This window comes from Hesperophylax consimilis, chromosome 12 (assembly GCF_061612785.1).
Source record: "Hesperophylax consimilis isolate HC1 chromosome 12, BYU_Hcon_1.0, whole genome shotgun sequence".
NCBI lineage: Eukaryota > Metazoa > Arthropoda > Insecta > Trichoptera > Limnephilidae > Hesperophylax > Hesperophylax consimilis.
The window spans coordinates 38,125,151-38,140,685 of record NC_142847.1 but is presented as its reverse complement, the minus strand read 5'-3'; the positions used below and the strand labels follow the sequence as shown (position 1 = coordinate 38,140,685).

The 15,535-nt window shown below is 32.2% G+C and overlaps 1 protein-coding gene across 4 annotated transcripts in view; it reads left to right on the top strand.

Moving 5' to 3' along the window:
• IRSp53 (Insulin receptor substrate 53 kDa) overlaps nt 1-15,535 on the top strand; it is a 554,295-nt gene that overhangs the window by 297,739 nt on the left and 241,021 nt on the right. For all 4 annotated transcript variants that reach the window (XM_089638410.1, XM_089638412.1, XM_089638411.1 and 1 more), the window contains exon 4: nt 8,540-8,615. In XM_089638410.1, the coding sequence (XP_089494536.1) occupies nt 8,540-8,615 (76 nt within the window). The remainder of the gene's footprint in view (nt 1-8,539; nt 8,616-15,535) is intronic.

Genomic DNA, 15,535 nt, shown 5'->3' with positions numbered 1-15,535 from the left:
TACCTACAATCCTACATTGCTAAATCAAATGCCTTCCTTTACATCTATGCACATTCCTACAATGTCTCTGTGACGTGAATCAAATTCCTTAAAGTTTAGAATTTAACTGCCTGATATATTTTCCTTTTCCCTTGAAAGCAACAGAACGCTTACCTAGCCTTTGATATCGGCATCAAAGATTTCGCTAATATCTAATGTTCCAGTATCTTCTTCGTTTAAATAACACACCGACGAGATAAGAGAGTAAGAGAACTATATACTTGTACATAACAGTGTACTACGAACAGTATTTGGTGTTTGCCCTTGCCATGCCTCGAAGCAAAGAGGTTTTTACGATATATCGAATACCTGGATTCCGAGCCCTCTCAAGGGCGGTTCGCAAGAGGTCGAGACGTGCTCAGTACGCTCATAAGGTAGAGGTTCCATTTCCGAGGTATACCTCAAATTCTCAAGTGAATGTCAAGTTTTCAAATATTATAATGGGAAAGTGTTTGTATTTAAGGCGTAGATACACACACTGTTGTTGTGTGTTGTACCAATTGCGTATTAAAGGTTAGATAAACTAGCAAAAGTGATGTTTACTGTAAATAAAGAATGTCAGGTTTTAGGAAATAATTGATACAATACAATTTCGTTTTAAACGTGAGTTGACATATTCGCTTTTTTAAGCATAGACGAAATGATTAGGTAAAATGAGACACAGTCTTGAAATGTAAGGTGAAAGAATCTATAGAGAGACATTTAGAAAAAATGAGTTTAAACATAAACATAAAGAAACAAGAAACGAAGTTAATTATTATTAAGTACGATAATATTATAAACAGTCAACATACTCCCGGCCTTGACAAATCAAGTGTGTTAACACAAAGAGACAGATGAATTTCTATTCAAATTTGAATTTCAAAAAATTGATGGTGAATGTCACTGTATGAAGCAGTGAATGTTGTTGTAGTTATGATGATGCAAATGTCAGTCAATAGGTAGAACAAAAATACGATTAGCAGCACTCGTCACCGTATATTTAGCGGTAGAGACAGTTGCCGTTCGTGTGATGCCATCTGCGCCAGGGTGTACTTGAAGAAGAGGTAGGTTGTCCTCCAAAAGAAGCACTAGCGATCCTGGCTGCAGGACATCTGAAGTACTCTTCTTCCATTTAGTTCCTTCAAAAGAGATAGTACTCTTTAGGTCACTAAAATGCCAAAATATTAACCGATATGAGTAGCACGTTCAAATCTGGACTACTTTCCAGGATTCGTTAAAGTCAAGTGCAGTTGAGGCGGAACGACTAAGGGCCCGTTCCCACTTCCGTTTTCAAATCGGAGGCGGGTCCCGTTTTAAAAACGGATGGCCAATGGCCCTGTTCACACTTCCGTTTTAAAAACGGATCCGTTTTAAAAACGGACCATACTCTACGAAAAAAAATAATTTTCGATTCAACAAAAACATGTTATTTGCTCATTCTTCAGTAATGGTGCGCAATGGACGACGATGAAGCTCTTGTTGTCATGTTGTACTTATTAAAAAGAAGGAAAAAAGTGAAAAGAAAATTTTGGGTACACCCAATCATAGCCGAATGATTTTCTGTAGGAATTTTCCAAGTGTTAATTGGTGAGTTGAGAAGTGATGAAGTAAAGTTCTTTAATTATTTTAGAAAAATAATGATTGGATTATTTATATAGCGCCGTTTTCACCATGAAAAATCACCTCAAGGGCACTTAATGGCTTAAGAGAATGTCTATCACTTCCTTTAACCATCTACTGGAATGAGTTTCAGAGAGCTTAACATATCAAAATACAAAATTGAGAAAGTGCATTTGTCCTGAATAAAGGCTATCGATATTTTAAAGTAAGAAAACAATAAACACTACAGCCACTAGGGCATCCGTTTTTAAAACGGGACCCGTCTCCGATTTGAAAACGGAAGTGGGAACGGGCCCTAAAGCTTCGCCAATAAGGAAGTGACCTGGGGTGAGAGGAGTAAGACAGACTGGTCGTTAGACAAGAGAGTGAGAGGACGAGAATTGAGGCAAGCCTCGACCTGCGTTAGAATTGTGTACTGGATAAGATATCCTAGCGCATCTTGTACATTGAGAATGACAGTTGATAATAATGCTTGTGCTATATCTGTTGTAATGGATGCGGCTGAGATTGTTGGAAATTGTTCAGATTCACTTTGAACAGTACCTATGTCGCTTGGAATGCTTGTGAAATAATACTATTGTTACTTTATGACAGGCTGACAGAGATATTGAAAGAATGGTAAATGCTGGTAACTCCATTAATGGAGGACTGAACGCATTTGGCGCTAACAAAAAATTGTCCAAAGAAGCAGTCCACCATGGAGTGCTAGTACCTACCCTGATGTTTGGAAGTGAGGCATGGAACTATCAGAGAAATGATGAAAGTAGACTGAATGCTGTTGAAATGAGATCCCTGAGACTTGTGTGTGGTAAAACCATGTATGATCGTGTGAGAAATTTGGAGATCCGCTAAGAGTGCAAGGCTGATGTAAGCGGAATGAGTAAGATTAAGAAAGACGCTTATATAGTTTGGGCATGTAGAGCGAATGAGCGAATGAATGAAGAAAGAAGTGTAAGAAGAGTTTATGATGCGAATGCGAATGGTGGCAGAAATCGGGGATGCCCGAGGAAGACATGGTACGATCAAGTGAATCAGATACTCGAGTCGGGCCATTTCAAGAGTCAGAATAATAGAATAGTATGTTTGAGGCGGTGTATGAATGTGCATGAGGTAAGAAGTGTGTGCCAAGACCGAGTTGTTTGGCGGTCTGTTCTCGCTGCCTACCCTTCCGGGAAACGCGGTGATGGTTAGTTAGTTACTTCGTGTCTTGTGAAAGTTTCGGTTCGTAAACAAACATATAAATATTTATACTAGGGCAGACTCGTAAAAATTTCCAATAGTCTGAATACTCGACAAATGTACAACGGCATTTACAATAATTTTCTATTAAAAATATTATATTACATAACTAGCTGTATCCCGCCACGCCTTGCTGTGGCTCAGGTTGTCTGTATAGTGCATGTTGCTTTTACGTCCAACAGATAGCGTTACCTGTCGCATGTGACATCTATATAATATGGGTATATAAACATATATGCGTATTCGAATCCAACGTTGTGTCAAAATTTGAAAACAATCGGTGAAGAACATTAGGAGATTTAAGGTTTCGAACAAACGAACATTTACATTTTTATTTACATAGATCGGTATGCATTATATCGCTTGTGTGAATTCTATTCAAACACTTCCAATTTAAAAAGATACTTTAAAGTTCATGGAACCGGAGTTACAGACGGACGGTCAGTATCACAAAATGCATTTCAACCTTTAAATGCATCTTGTGATAAAACTTCAATATACCATTATATCGTCTACGAATTTGTTTGGATTCAAAATATCTCCAGATTGCTGCAGAAAATAACCCGGTATTATTAAAAGTATTTTATTTTTATATTTTGTAATAGGTACATATTTTAAATTATTTATTTTCGGAATGCTAATCTAATGCCGAATGTCACACGTCACATACTTTCGTAAACTTTTTTGAAGTCGTTTTTTGTGCGCCAAATCTTACCGTTTAAGAAAATAAGTAATATAAATAATAATGTTTTAACATTTCAAAGTGGTTTTCATTTCTGAACCACATAATTTAAAAATAAATATTATTCGAGAAATACATTTGTTTTTATATTTTGCGATTTATTTTTTAACCAAACTCGTTTAAGAAAATGAACACATTGAAGAGCCTGATAAATAACAACTTTTCGATGTTGCCCTTCTCAAATAAATGTATAATTTACAATATTGATTTCGTTCCAGCGATATACAACAATATTATCATAAATTACGCAATGTCGAAAACATAATTTCGAATAAGGATAACACGTGTTTTGTGGGAAAAAATCCCATGTATGTTTGTGCTTATCCACTTTGAGGCAAATTTTGTTTACTTTATGGAAACCCCGAATGAACCAAGTTAACCCTCTGGTGGCTCCATGAATAATTCATTTTTAGGAAGATATGCACCCCGGGCGAAATATACCCCGCACCGAGCATGTTATTGTTCAAATACGCGGAAGTTTGTGAGTTGAGCGGAACGTACATATTTGGCTTTCTTAGTGCGTCATTTTTATTATTTTGGTGTCTGTGGAACTGGTGCTGGGTACATACATACAAGTACAGGGCCCGGGAAGAAGGTTGTGTCGGGAAGCACTTTGACGAGGGTGAAGCATTGTGTAAACTGTAAATACATATATTGATAGAGTGACATTAGCTTTGTTCTGTAACTAAATCTTAAAATTCAGGTACGTCCTAACCTTTTGTAATATTTCTTATTTCTTTTTGTCTGCGAACTTTCTGCATCGGTCGGTTTTTATTGGTATTTTTATGTTTTTCATGATACCTGTCAAATTCAATCTATTACATACTTCCTTTCAACGGGTGGAACGGTAAGTACACTATATTGAAGAGTGTTAAACATAGTTTATGTTTTGCAATGAAACTACAAAAAACCGTAAACACATTCTTGTGAAGAATTATTAAAAATATCTTTAACAGTTTGATTCTGTTTTTCAAACTAAACTGAGCGTATTTCAAATGTTGTGTTACTTTGAAAGGTTTCGATCGATGTTCAGAAAAAATTGCGGACTTTTTGAAGAACGTTTTTTGTAAATTCCCTACATAAAAACGTAAACCGTGTTATTTCTTCATATTCCGTTCATAATAATTAATTTACAAAATAATATTAATATTCCTAAGAACTTTTGTGAAGCATTTAAGCAATCAAACAAATTTATCTTTTAGTCCTATTCTAGATTTCCAGTAAACCGCTCTGTTCTTCTCAGAAATCCGTTAATTGCCCCTTCTTCTTTCACGAATAATATTTGTGTATATATATAATCTTAATATTGTATATATTAAAAGTCAGTTTTAATATTCTCTTGGTGAAGGAAGTGTACTTCTGAACTTCTGTTGAGTGTAATCAAAAACTAAGTGGTCAAAAACAAATCAAAATGTTTATGTTTTATAATATGTATTTTATAATATATAAGGTAAATGCCATTCTTATGACAAAGCATTATTTCGTACAAATAATTATTGCAATTATTGTTCAAAAAAAGTAATTAAGAAAATCTATCTATAATTTTGCGGAAATCTATTCTTGCAACTATCCTACTCACCGCTTTAACGATTATGACGACGGTAATTCGCTACGATTGTAAGGTAATCACAACGGATTCAGGAGAATGGAATTAAACCAATGCTTGAACTTTGGTGGTCAATTGTAAACAATTACATGTTGATTATGAAATGTGTTTTATTGAATTAGAAAAATGTTTATTAACATTTGCGTTTTATTTGTGGCACCCCGTATTCATCCATCTCCGATCAGTAATTATTTGTCTCCTCTGGCGAATACAATTGTCAGGAAGTATTCATGAAACTGATTTACAGGTGGGGTTTGTTGAACTGATATTCAGGAATACAATTGTCGGGAAGTATTCATGAAACTGATTTACAGCTGGGGTTTGTTGAACTGATATTCAGGAATACAATTGTCGGGAAGTATTCATGAAACTGATTTACAGCTGGGGTTTGTTGAACTGATATTCAGGAATACAATTGTCGGGAAGTATTCATGAAACTGATTTACAGCTGGGGTTTGTTGAACTGATATTCAGGAATACAATTGTCGGGAAGTATTCATGAAACTGATTTACAGCTGGGGTTTGTTGAACTGATATTCAGGAATACAATTGTCGGGAAGTATTCATGAAACTGATTTACAGCTGGGGTTTGTTGAACTGATATTCAGGAATACAATTGTCGGGAAGTATTCATGAAACTAATTTACAGCTGGGGTTTGTTGAACTGATATTCAGGAATACAATTGTCGGGAAGTATTCATGAAACTGATTTACAGCTGGGGTTTGTTGAACTGATATTCAGGAATACAATTGTTGGGAAGTATTCATGAAACTGATTTACAGCTGCGGTTCGTTGAACTGATATTCAGGAATACATTTCGGCTAAATTATGTCTTGTCTACAAGAGCACAATAACAGAGAAGAAAGCACAAGACGGATTCTGAGCAAATAGCGAGACAACTGATTGTCAGATGTTTATGCAATTAACGAGATTAAATGTTTTGATAATGAATGTTGGATTAACATGGAATTAATTTGATTATTAATTAATTTTGCGGACTTGGACGTTTAACCAATGACACTAAAATACTAAGACCAAATATTATTCAAAAATAATATCATGCTTATATATTTTTAATATGTGTCTTAATATACTGAATTTAGGATCGTGTTTCCAAATCCATCACATTTGATAACCGTCAAATTGGCGATCAGCGCCGTTTAAAATATTTGTCATTTAAACTGTTCTCGTTTGAAATCAATTCTAAGCTTGTTTTGCCTATAGGTACAATCATTTCATAAAAAAACATCAGAATTCTCTATGATTACTTGTAATGTGCATACTTATGCTTATATCGTTTATAATCAGACACAATTAAATTAAATTGTGAATCTAGCCGAGAATCGGAGTTTCGATAGTCAAAAATTAAAAATTATGGTCAATTTGTTGGTCATCAAATGTAATAGAGTTTGCAACACCTTAACCATAAATAGCTTCTATTTTACGTTTTCTTGCTCTCGTAACATGAATAATGAGAATTCGTCGAATTGCATTAACGTTTTGAAAAGGCGTAGTTAATAAGTGTGGTGAATTTGTGACATTTGTGAACTTTGACAGCTAAGGGCTAGGATATGAGAGGTGGGAAAGTAGTGTTGAAGGGTAAAAAGGACCTTCTTTCTTTTTGGTTCAAAGTGAACCAGAATAGTTGAGATTGAGGGGGTTATTGGGGTGGTTCACCTGGGAGGTGATTTTCCGGATTGAAGGGATAATAAATCGCATCTATTCTACTTGAATTATTTCAAAATTGTTTTGTTCTGTGATCTGAGAAGTATTTTATATATGTGTTTTCTACGGAAGGATCACTATCATCAGGGAAATCTTCTCACTTCAGGCTATTGCCTATATAAGTGTTTACTACGGAAGGATGACTATCATCAGGAAAATATTTTCCCTGCAGGCTACTGCTCAAAATGGTTATCATCAGGGCAATCTTCTCCCCGCAGGCAACTGCTCAAATTAAGTCTTTTAAAATTTTATAAAAAATGTTTTTCTACATCTATTCCTCTTACACACTTATAGGTGCAATATTTGAACCTCAGTGATACCTATTATTCGTTCGAGATTTTTTATCATGACTGAAAATCGAAGAAAATAACACCTTATATTTATAACATACTATGAATATTTTTAAAACTTCATAATACAAACTATTCGTCGGTAATACTATACAAAAATGATTGGGCTAATTATTTAAGGTATCTACCACTTGTTTTCATCTTTAAATCTCTCGCTTCAACTTGTATTATGGAACATTTTTGTCTTATGTAATATAATACTTATGAGTATTAGATATAAAACCATAAATAATTTAGGTTTTGGAACTGAAATGTTTTCTCATAAGTGAAAAGATCGCACATTATATACTAAAATAGTGGGGCTTTTTGCCAGGCAGCAACTTCTACTATCAAACCTTTATTTAAAAGATGATATAAATAGTGGGGCTTATTGCCTGTTAGCTACTTCTACTATCAAACCCATTATTAAAACATAATATAAATAGTGGGGCTTATTTATTGACTATCAGCAACTTCTACCCCACATCATTAAAACTTAATATAAATAGTGGGACTTGTTGTCTGTCAGCAACTTCTACTATCAAACCCATTATTAAAACATAATATAAATAGTGGGGCTTATTTATTGCCTTTCAGCAACTTCTACCCCACACCATTAAAACGTAATATAAATAGTGGGACTTGTTGCCTGTCAGCAACTTCTACTATCAAACCCATTATTAAAACATAATATAAATAGTGGGGCTTATTTATTGCCTTTCAGCAACTTCTACCCCACACCATTAAAACGTAATATAAATAGTGGGACTTGTTGCCTGTCAGCAACTTCTAATATCAAACCCATTATTAAAACATAATATAAATAGTGGGGCTTATTTATTGCCTATCAGCAACTTCTACCCCACATCATTAAAACTTAATATAAATAGTGGGACTTGTTACCTGTCAGCAACTTCTACCATCAAACCCATCATAAAGCATTAGATGATTTTTTTAAATTAATTTAACAATGGTGTTATAAAGTTTCGCAATTGTTTTAGTTTTCATTAGTGTGAGAGCTTCCTCCATGTCCAAGCGTTTACTATCAAACTGTGCTTACACAAAATGGAGAAGACTTATATTATTTTACTAACACTCCATTTTTAATTATATGACGTTTTAAGTGATTTATTGATATAATCGATTAAATTAAATCATATTCGAATAATCGTGCATTTAACTAACCCAAGTTTATTTTGTATCTGAATTGTAACTTTTATTGCGGAGTTTATTTAATAATTGTTTTCTGTTTGCAGAATATCCTGGATAAATTCAATCCAGGAGCCCGGCAGATGATCACGGCCGGGAAAGCCTACCTTAAGGCTCTACATGGTAAGTTGGCTCTGTTCTCTTATTCCCGCCTCCGAAGAAATACCGCAGATCCTTTGAAATTGGAACCTTTATTCAACTACTTGTTTGATGGACAATTTTACCGAGAACGTTCAAAGCTGCGGCTTAGAGATTTAGTATGTTTGGGGAAGGGATTTTTCAAAGAAGTTTCACGTCCTCAATTTTAGATTGAAATGGTGTTATGACGACCATTTCGATAAAGGTTTCTTCACTCAAATAGAATTCTTAATAATTCCATGAAAACGTCAAAAGTCTTATAAAAGTAATGGAACTTAACTTACTTTTAAAACCGCTTTCTGTCGAATATAAAGATACTGTACGGCTGTTGTACGTGTTCAAGACTTGAACAACAACAGAGGCTTTCAAATATTATTAATGCGAGAAACATTACCTACCATCAAAAAAGAAATAATTATAATTAACAATTCAAAATATGAAGTAAATAAAAATATAGTGCAAAAATAAAATGATGCTTTTTAAAAATAAATTAGCTTTTGTAATTAGATTTTGTTAATTACTAATTAATAATTGGCAATTAAGCGGTTTGAATTCTTGAATTTAATTGAAATGTTGTATCCATCTTTTTTCTTACGCTTGTTTATTCCACGCTGGACTGGTACTCTGAAGTCGCGATCTTTTAATATCATTTTATGAAAATTAAGATTATAAATATTACTTTGACAGAGGAAAAACTAAATTTTTTAGTGTTATTGCTATTTGTACAATAAATACTATACATGAAGTCATTAAGATCCAGAAAGGAAAAATCCATTACGTTCTTTATAATTTCTGTCAATCATTTCTAACTTAAGCCTCCTCTCATGTGAGGACAGATGATTACTGAAATGGAATGAATCAATGAAACGAACGGGCCACTAATCGAAATACTCTCGTGGATTTATATTCCTTATCAAAAGTGAACACTGAGCGGCCCCCTTCACCTTGTGATGAATGAGTAGGTACCTACGATTTATAAGAATCATAATATGTGGTATTACTAACTTACTGTATACTATGTAAAAGGTTTAGTAAAAATGTCTCTCAATATGAAGAAGAATTTATGATGGACAAACGAAAATTTTAAATTCGGAATAGATAGCCCCTAATAAAATCTAAAAGTATCTTGTTGGTACTTACCTATTTGAGAATTCTAAATGGAATCATTTCACTGCTTTGCGTTTTAATTTCCAGAGCGTATATTTTTAATACCAAAAATTTCGTCTATTATTTGTGAATTCAGTTTTAAAAAAACGTGTGTTGGTTATTGTCATAAATTATTGTACTAACATATTTATTTTTATTTTTTGTATTAAATTCGTATATGCAATAATTGAATTAGCGAAAATACATTCGTATTGTTTAATTCATAATATTATATTCGCGATATTTATGTACACACGACTTTTTAAAGTTTCAGAGTACATTGACTGTCATTTAGGAGTATGATCTTTTCCTACTGGCTATTTTGATCGGTAGGTTCTTTATCATTACGAGGCATTTCACTATTCGCCGTGGCCCTCTTTGAGCGCATTTAGTTCGCGGTGAAAGAAGGAATCGCTATAATAATATTATTATATTGAAATATGAAGGCATGTAAAAACCCGTTTCTAAAGGTTCTGCAATACCCGGACGTGTATTCTGTATCCCTCAATAACGCCGAGAGATACCGTCCCGGGTAACTACAAACTCTGCGTTCCTTCGGGCGATAAGCACCTCCACATTAGAGACTGGTTCTTTTGGCAAAAGCCCGATACACGTAAACGTAGTAGGTAGTAGGCTCTGTTTGTGATATGCCGCGCCCCGCTGTCACCACGCCGCGAAAGCAAATGGAGTGCGTGTGTCGAAGCCGGGTATTTTGCATTTCACGAGTGATTAGCCAATACGATGAAAGCGTCTTATGAAATTGCCTGAATTTTCGCGTACTACGGAAGATTTTTACTGAGAGCAAGCGTTTTGAATTATTTAATATATTTTGTAAAGATTCTCAAAGGTAATATTTTACTAACCAGTTACAGGCAGGATATTGTATATCCAGAAAACCTTTAATAATCATGTTGTTACCATAAGTAACTGAAATTTCTTAAATCCATAGTAAATGTTTTTATTTATATGAAAAATAAATACTTTGCATTCACCAATATTTAATCAAATAAGATCGACGTCTTTCGAAAATGATTGTTTTTCGAAATATACAAAGCATTTAATTTTCATTTAATTAACATGATGCCACAAAGTAATATTATAATTACTGAGGAAATGTTTTTATAATTGATTTTCGTACTTATGCAATAATGTAAATGCAATAAAAGTCCTCGTGCTCCTACAAGAACCCGCTAAACTGTCAACGCAGTTAGTCAGCAAGCCAATTTCACAATATCTCAAAATAGTATAAAATAAAGTCTCTTTTCGTGTCTGTCTGTTTGTGCGCTTAGTTTTCCTAAACTACGCAAAAAAAATAATACGGTTTTCACTCTCGTATAGAGAATTTCTTCCGGAAGGTTTATATATATAATACATGCACATTTGGGGATATATGTAACGAAAGATGTAAATTACTGAAGAAAACCTCAGATGTCAAATACCTTGGGATTACTATAGGAAGTAATATGAAATTTAAAAAACTCGTATATAACTGTGTTAAAAGAATTAGAAAACTAACTTATATATTTATACGATTAAGAAACATCCTAAAACTTTCAAATATTAAAATGGTTTACTTTGCTCTTGTACAATCAGTGTTGCAGTATGGTTTAATTGCATGGGGAACATTTTTAAGACTAACTTGTATCCGAGAATAATAACACAACAAATGATTATTAAATTTATTCCAAAAAAACCAAGAGAATTTCCAACAAGTGAACTATTCAATATATAGTCCTACCGATTGTAAAATTTCTTGAAAGATTAGCTATGTTAAAAGTTTTTAAAGAATCTGAACTGTCCTCAACGAGAAGCTTAAGACCTAGAACTTCTGGGAATGTATATGTACCTAGATGCAACACGACAGCTGCACAACACCATTATGAATACTTAAGACCATTACGAAACTATTACGAAATACCAAAAAGTGAAAAAAACTATTAAAAATTTAAAAAACAACTGACATTACTTTTTTACAGAAAATCTGAACAATGATCGATGATTTTCAGATAAACACTGTTGCAATTTATTTATGTTGTGTTATTTTTTACTTTTGTCCTTTTAATACTTAGATACTGTTTTTTTGTTGTAATAACTATGCCTACTATTTACGACCACCTTAACTATTGCTCGTGCTCCCCGGTTAGACCCGAGATTTCTATACTAACTGGGTAATTGAAATGTTCAATGAATATATATTTATAATAAGTATAGAAATGTCGACATTTTGCAATCAAGTCAAAAAATATATATTTTCGGGTGCTTATATTGTTAACGCTGGCTAAACCTTAGAAGATACAAAAAAATAATGTACCACAGAACTGTATATCTTAAAAGGGCCTACAGAAAAATTGACGGTAGTAAATGACTATCTCATAAGCATAACTTACAGAAATCATTTTTATCTTTTACATATGTTAATTGCGAAGCTATTTTGACCAATAAAATATTAATTTTTATCCTATTAAATATGTTGTCATGTTGAACATCTAATTTATATTAAAGTGTAATTTAAATCAATACCTTAGAAGATATCGTAATTCAAAAAATTACTTCCAACAAAACTATTCTCGGCACGCAAAAGCCGCTGCGGCGAGTTCCTATCTTTGTCGCGATAGCAAGTATATTGGAGCTCTGTGTTGTGTTTATTTGTGAGTAATTTTAATTACTGTGACAACAATATCTGGCTTCACCTACGAAGAATGGGCAGACATTAAATAGGTTTACGGGCTAGATGATGTAAATACATATGGAAAGTGGATATTTTGAAAATTCTTTAAATTAGTCAAAAGCAGTGGAAAGTGATTAATTGTTAAATAAATGGTTTAAAACATAAAATTTTTAACATAATTGTATACTTCAAACACTCAGCCTAATGTTATTGTTTACTTGCGGTTTCAATGGATACCAAAATATGGTTGCCACCTCGGTCTTTGGGTAAGTTTGTCCTCATACTTAGGACTTTTAGTAGGTATGTCTTTTGTATGGGGAAAAAAATTGGAATTTCGGAAAAAATAGTTACATTTTTTATATTTTTTACTCCTACCATCATGCAGAATCACCTCCCAAAGTAAGTGCACTTTACCCCCGGACATTCTGCGTAGAAAGTAAGAAGGATAAATCCGCTCTCATAAATAAAATTTTGTTTAGCGTTTACAATAAATTCACTTTATTATTTGTTTACCTTTTTACGATTTCAGCCACCATTCACGGGTCATACCAGAAACAATATTTCAAAATTAACTCTCAGTTTGTTATCAGTTAGACTTGAAATGTTATGTTAAATTCAACCTATAATTTATCTAGAGGGCGACAAAACGAAAAATAAATTGTTCTCTAAATAAAGAGCGGTTGGTCTCTCCGTGTTTTAGGGTAAAACGAAGATTTATATCGAGAACCCTCCGAAAATGGGACTCCGAAAATTTAATTCGTGGACAAGCGTGTCCGCTGCCTTCTATTTATAAATGATTATGTACAGTCGTGTATGCCCACACTTATCTTTTTTATCAACACAGAATGTAAATAAAATGTTGAATAAAAAATTTACTTTCCTTTTATTACTGACTTTAAATTGACAAAAACATTTTTTTTTCATGGGCGTGGATACAAATTGAAAATCAGGCTGAGGTATTTTTTGCAGGGTTTTTGAATCTTTAAAAACAACTTTAAGATTTTGTGTTTGTTAATTCTGTGAAACAACCTGTTGTTACAATATAAAAAAGTCAACTGTGGCAGATCGTCAATCGCCAATCCTATATTTTTAACCATTTTCACAAGTATGTTATTTGTATATCTGGAGAAAATATGTTGATTTATTGGTGCAATGAAATTACATCATTTTTTTAATAATTGTATATATTGATGCAGCTTTGTCGTACGTTATGGTCGTTTATTTTTAAATATTCTGGATGCATTGCTAATAATGCCAATAATAACAATATATTAATATTCTGGATGCATTGCTAATAATGCCAATAATAACAATATATTAATATTCTGGATGCATTGCTAATAATGCCAATTATAACAATATATTAATATTCTGGATGCATTGCTAATAATGCCAATAATAACAATATATTAATATTCTGGATGCATTGCTAATAATGCCAATAATAACAATATATTAATATTCTGGATGCATTGCTAATAATGCCAATAATAACAATATATTAATATTCTGGATGCATTGCTAATAATGCCAATAATAACAATATATTAATATTCTGGATGCATTGCTAATAATGCCAATTATAACAATATATTAATATTCTGGATGCATTGCTAATAATGCCAATAATAACAATATATTAATATTCTGGATGCATTGCTAATAATGCCAATAATAACAATATATTAATATTCTGGATGCATTGCTAATAATGCCAATTATAACAATATATTAATATTCTGGATGCATTGCTAATAATGCCAATTATAACAATATATTAATATTCTGGATGCATTGCTAATAATGCCAATAATAACAATATATTAATATTCTGGATGCATTGCTAATAATGTCAATAATAACAATATATTAATATTCTGGATGCATTGCTAATAATGCCAATAATAACAATATATTAATATTCTGGATGCATTGCTAATAATGCCAATTATAACAATATATTAATATTCTGGATGCATTGCTAATAATGCCAATAATAACAATATATTAATATTCTGGATGCATTGCTAATAATGCCAATAATAACAATATATTAATATTCTGGATGCATTGCTAATAATGCCAATTATAACAATATATTAATATTCTGGATGCATTGCTAATAATGCCAATTATAACAATATATTAATATTCTGGATGCATTGCTAATAATGCCAATAATAACAATATATTAATATTCTGGATGCATTGCTAATAATGCCAATAATAACAATATATTAATATTCTGGATGCATTGCTAATAATGCCAATAATAACAATATATTAATATTCTGGATGCATTGCTAATAATGCCAATAATAACAATATATTAATATTCTGGATGCATTGCTAATAATGCCAATAATAACAATATATTAATATTCTGGATGCATTGCTAATAATGCCAATAATAACAATATATTAATATTCTGGATGCATTGCTAATAATGCCAATAATAACAATATATTAATATTCTGGATGCATTGCTAATAATGCCAATTATAACAATATATTAATATTCTGGATGCATTGCTAATAATGCCAATAATAACAATATATTAATATTCTGGATGCATTGCTAATAATGCCAATAATAACAATATATTAATATTCTGGATGCATTGCTAATAATGCCAATTATAACAATATATTAATATTCTGGATGCATTGCTAATAATGCCAATTATAACAATATATTAATATTCTGGATGCATTGCTAATAATGCCAATAATAACAATATATTAATATTCTGGATGCATTGCTAATAATGCCAATAATAACAATATATTAATATTCTGGATGCATTGCTAATAATGCCAATTATAACAATATATTAATATTCTGGATGCATTGCTAATAATGCCAATAATAACAATATATTAATATTCTGGATGCATTGCTAATAATGCCAATAATAACAATATATTAATATTCTGGATGCATTGCTAATAATGCCAATTATAACAATATATTAATATTCTGGATGCATTGCTAATAATGCCAATAATAACAATATATTAATATTCTGGATGCATTGCTAATAATGCCAATAATAACAATATATTAATATTCTGGATGCATTGCTAATA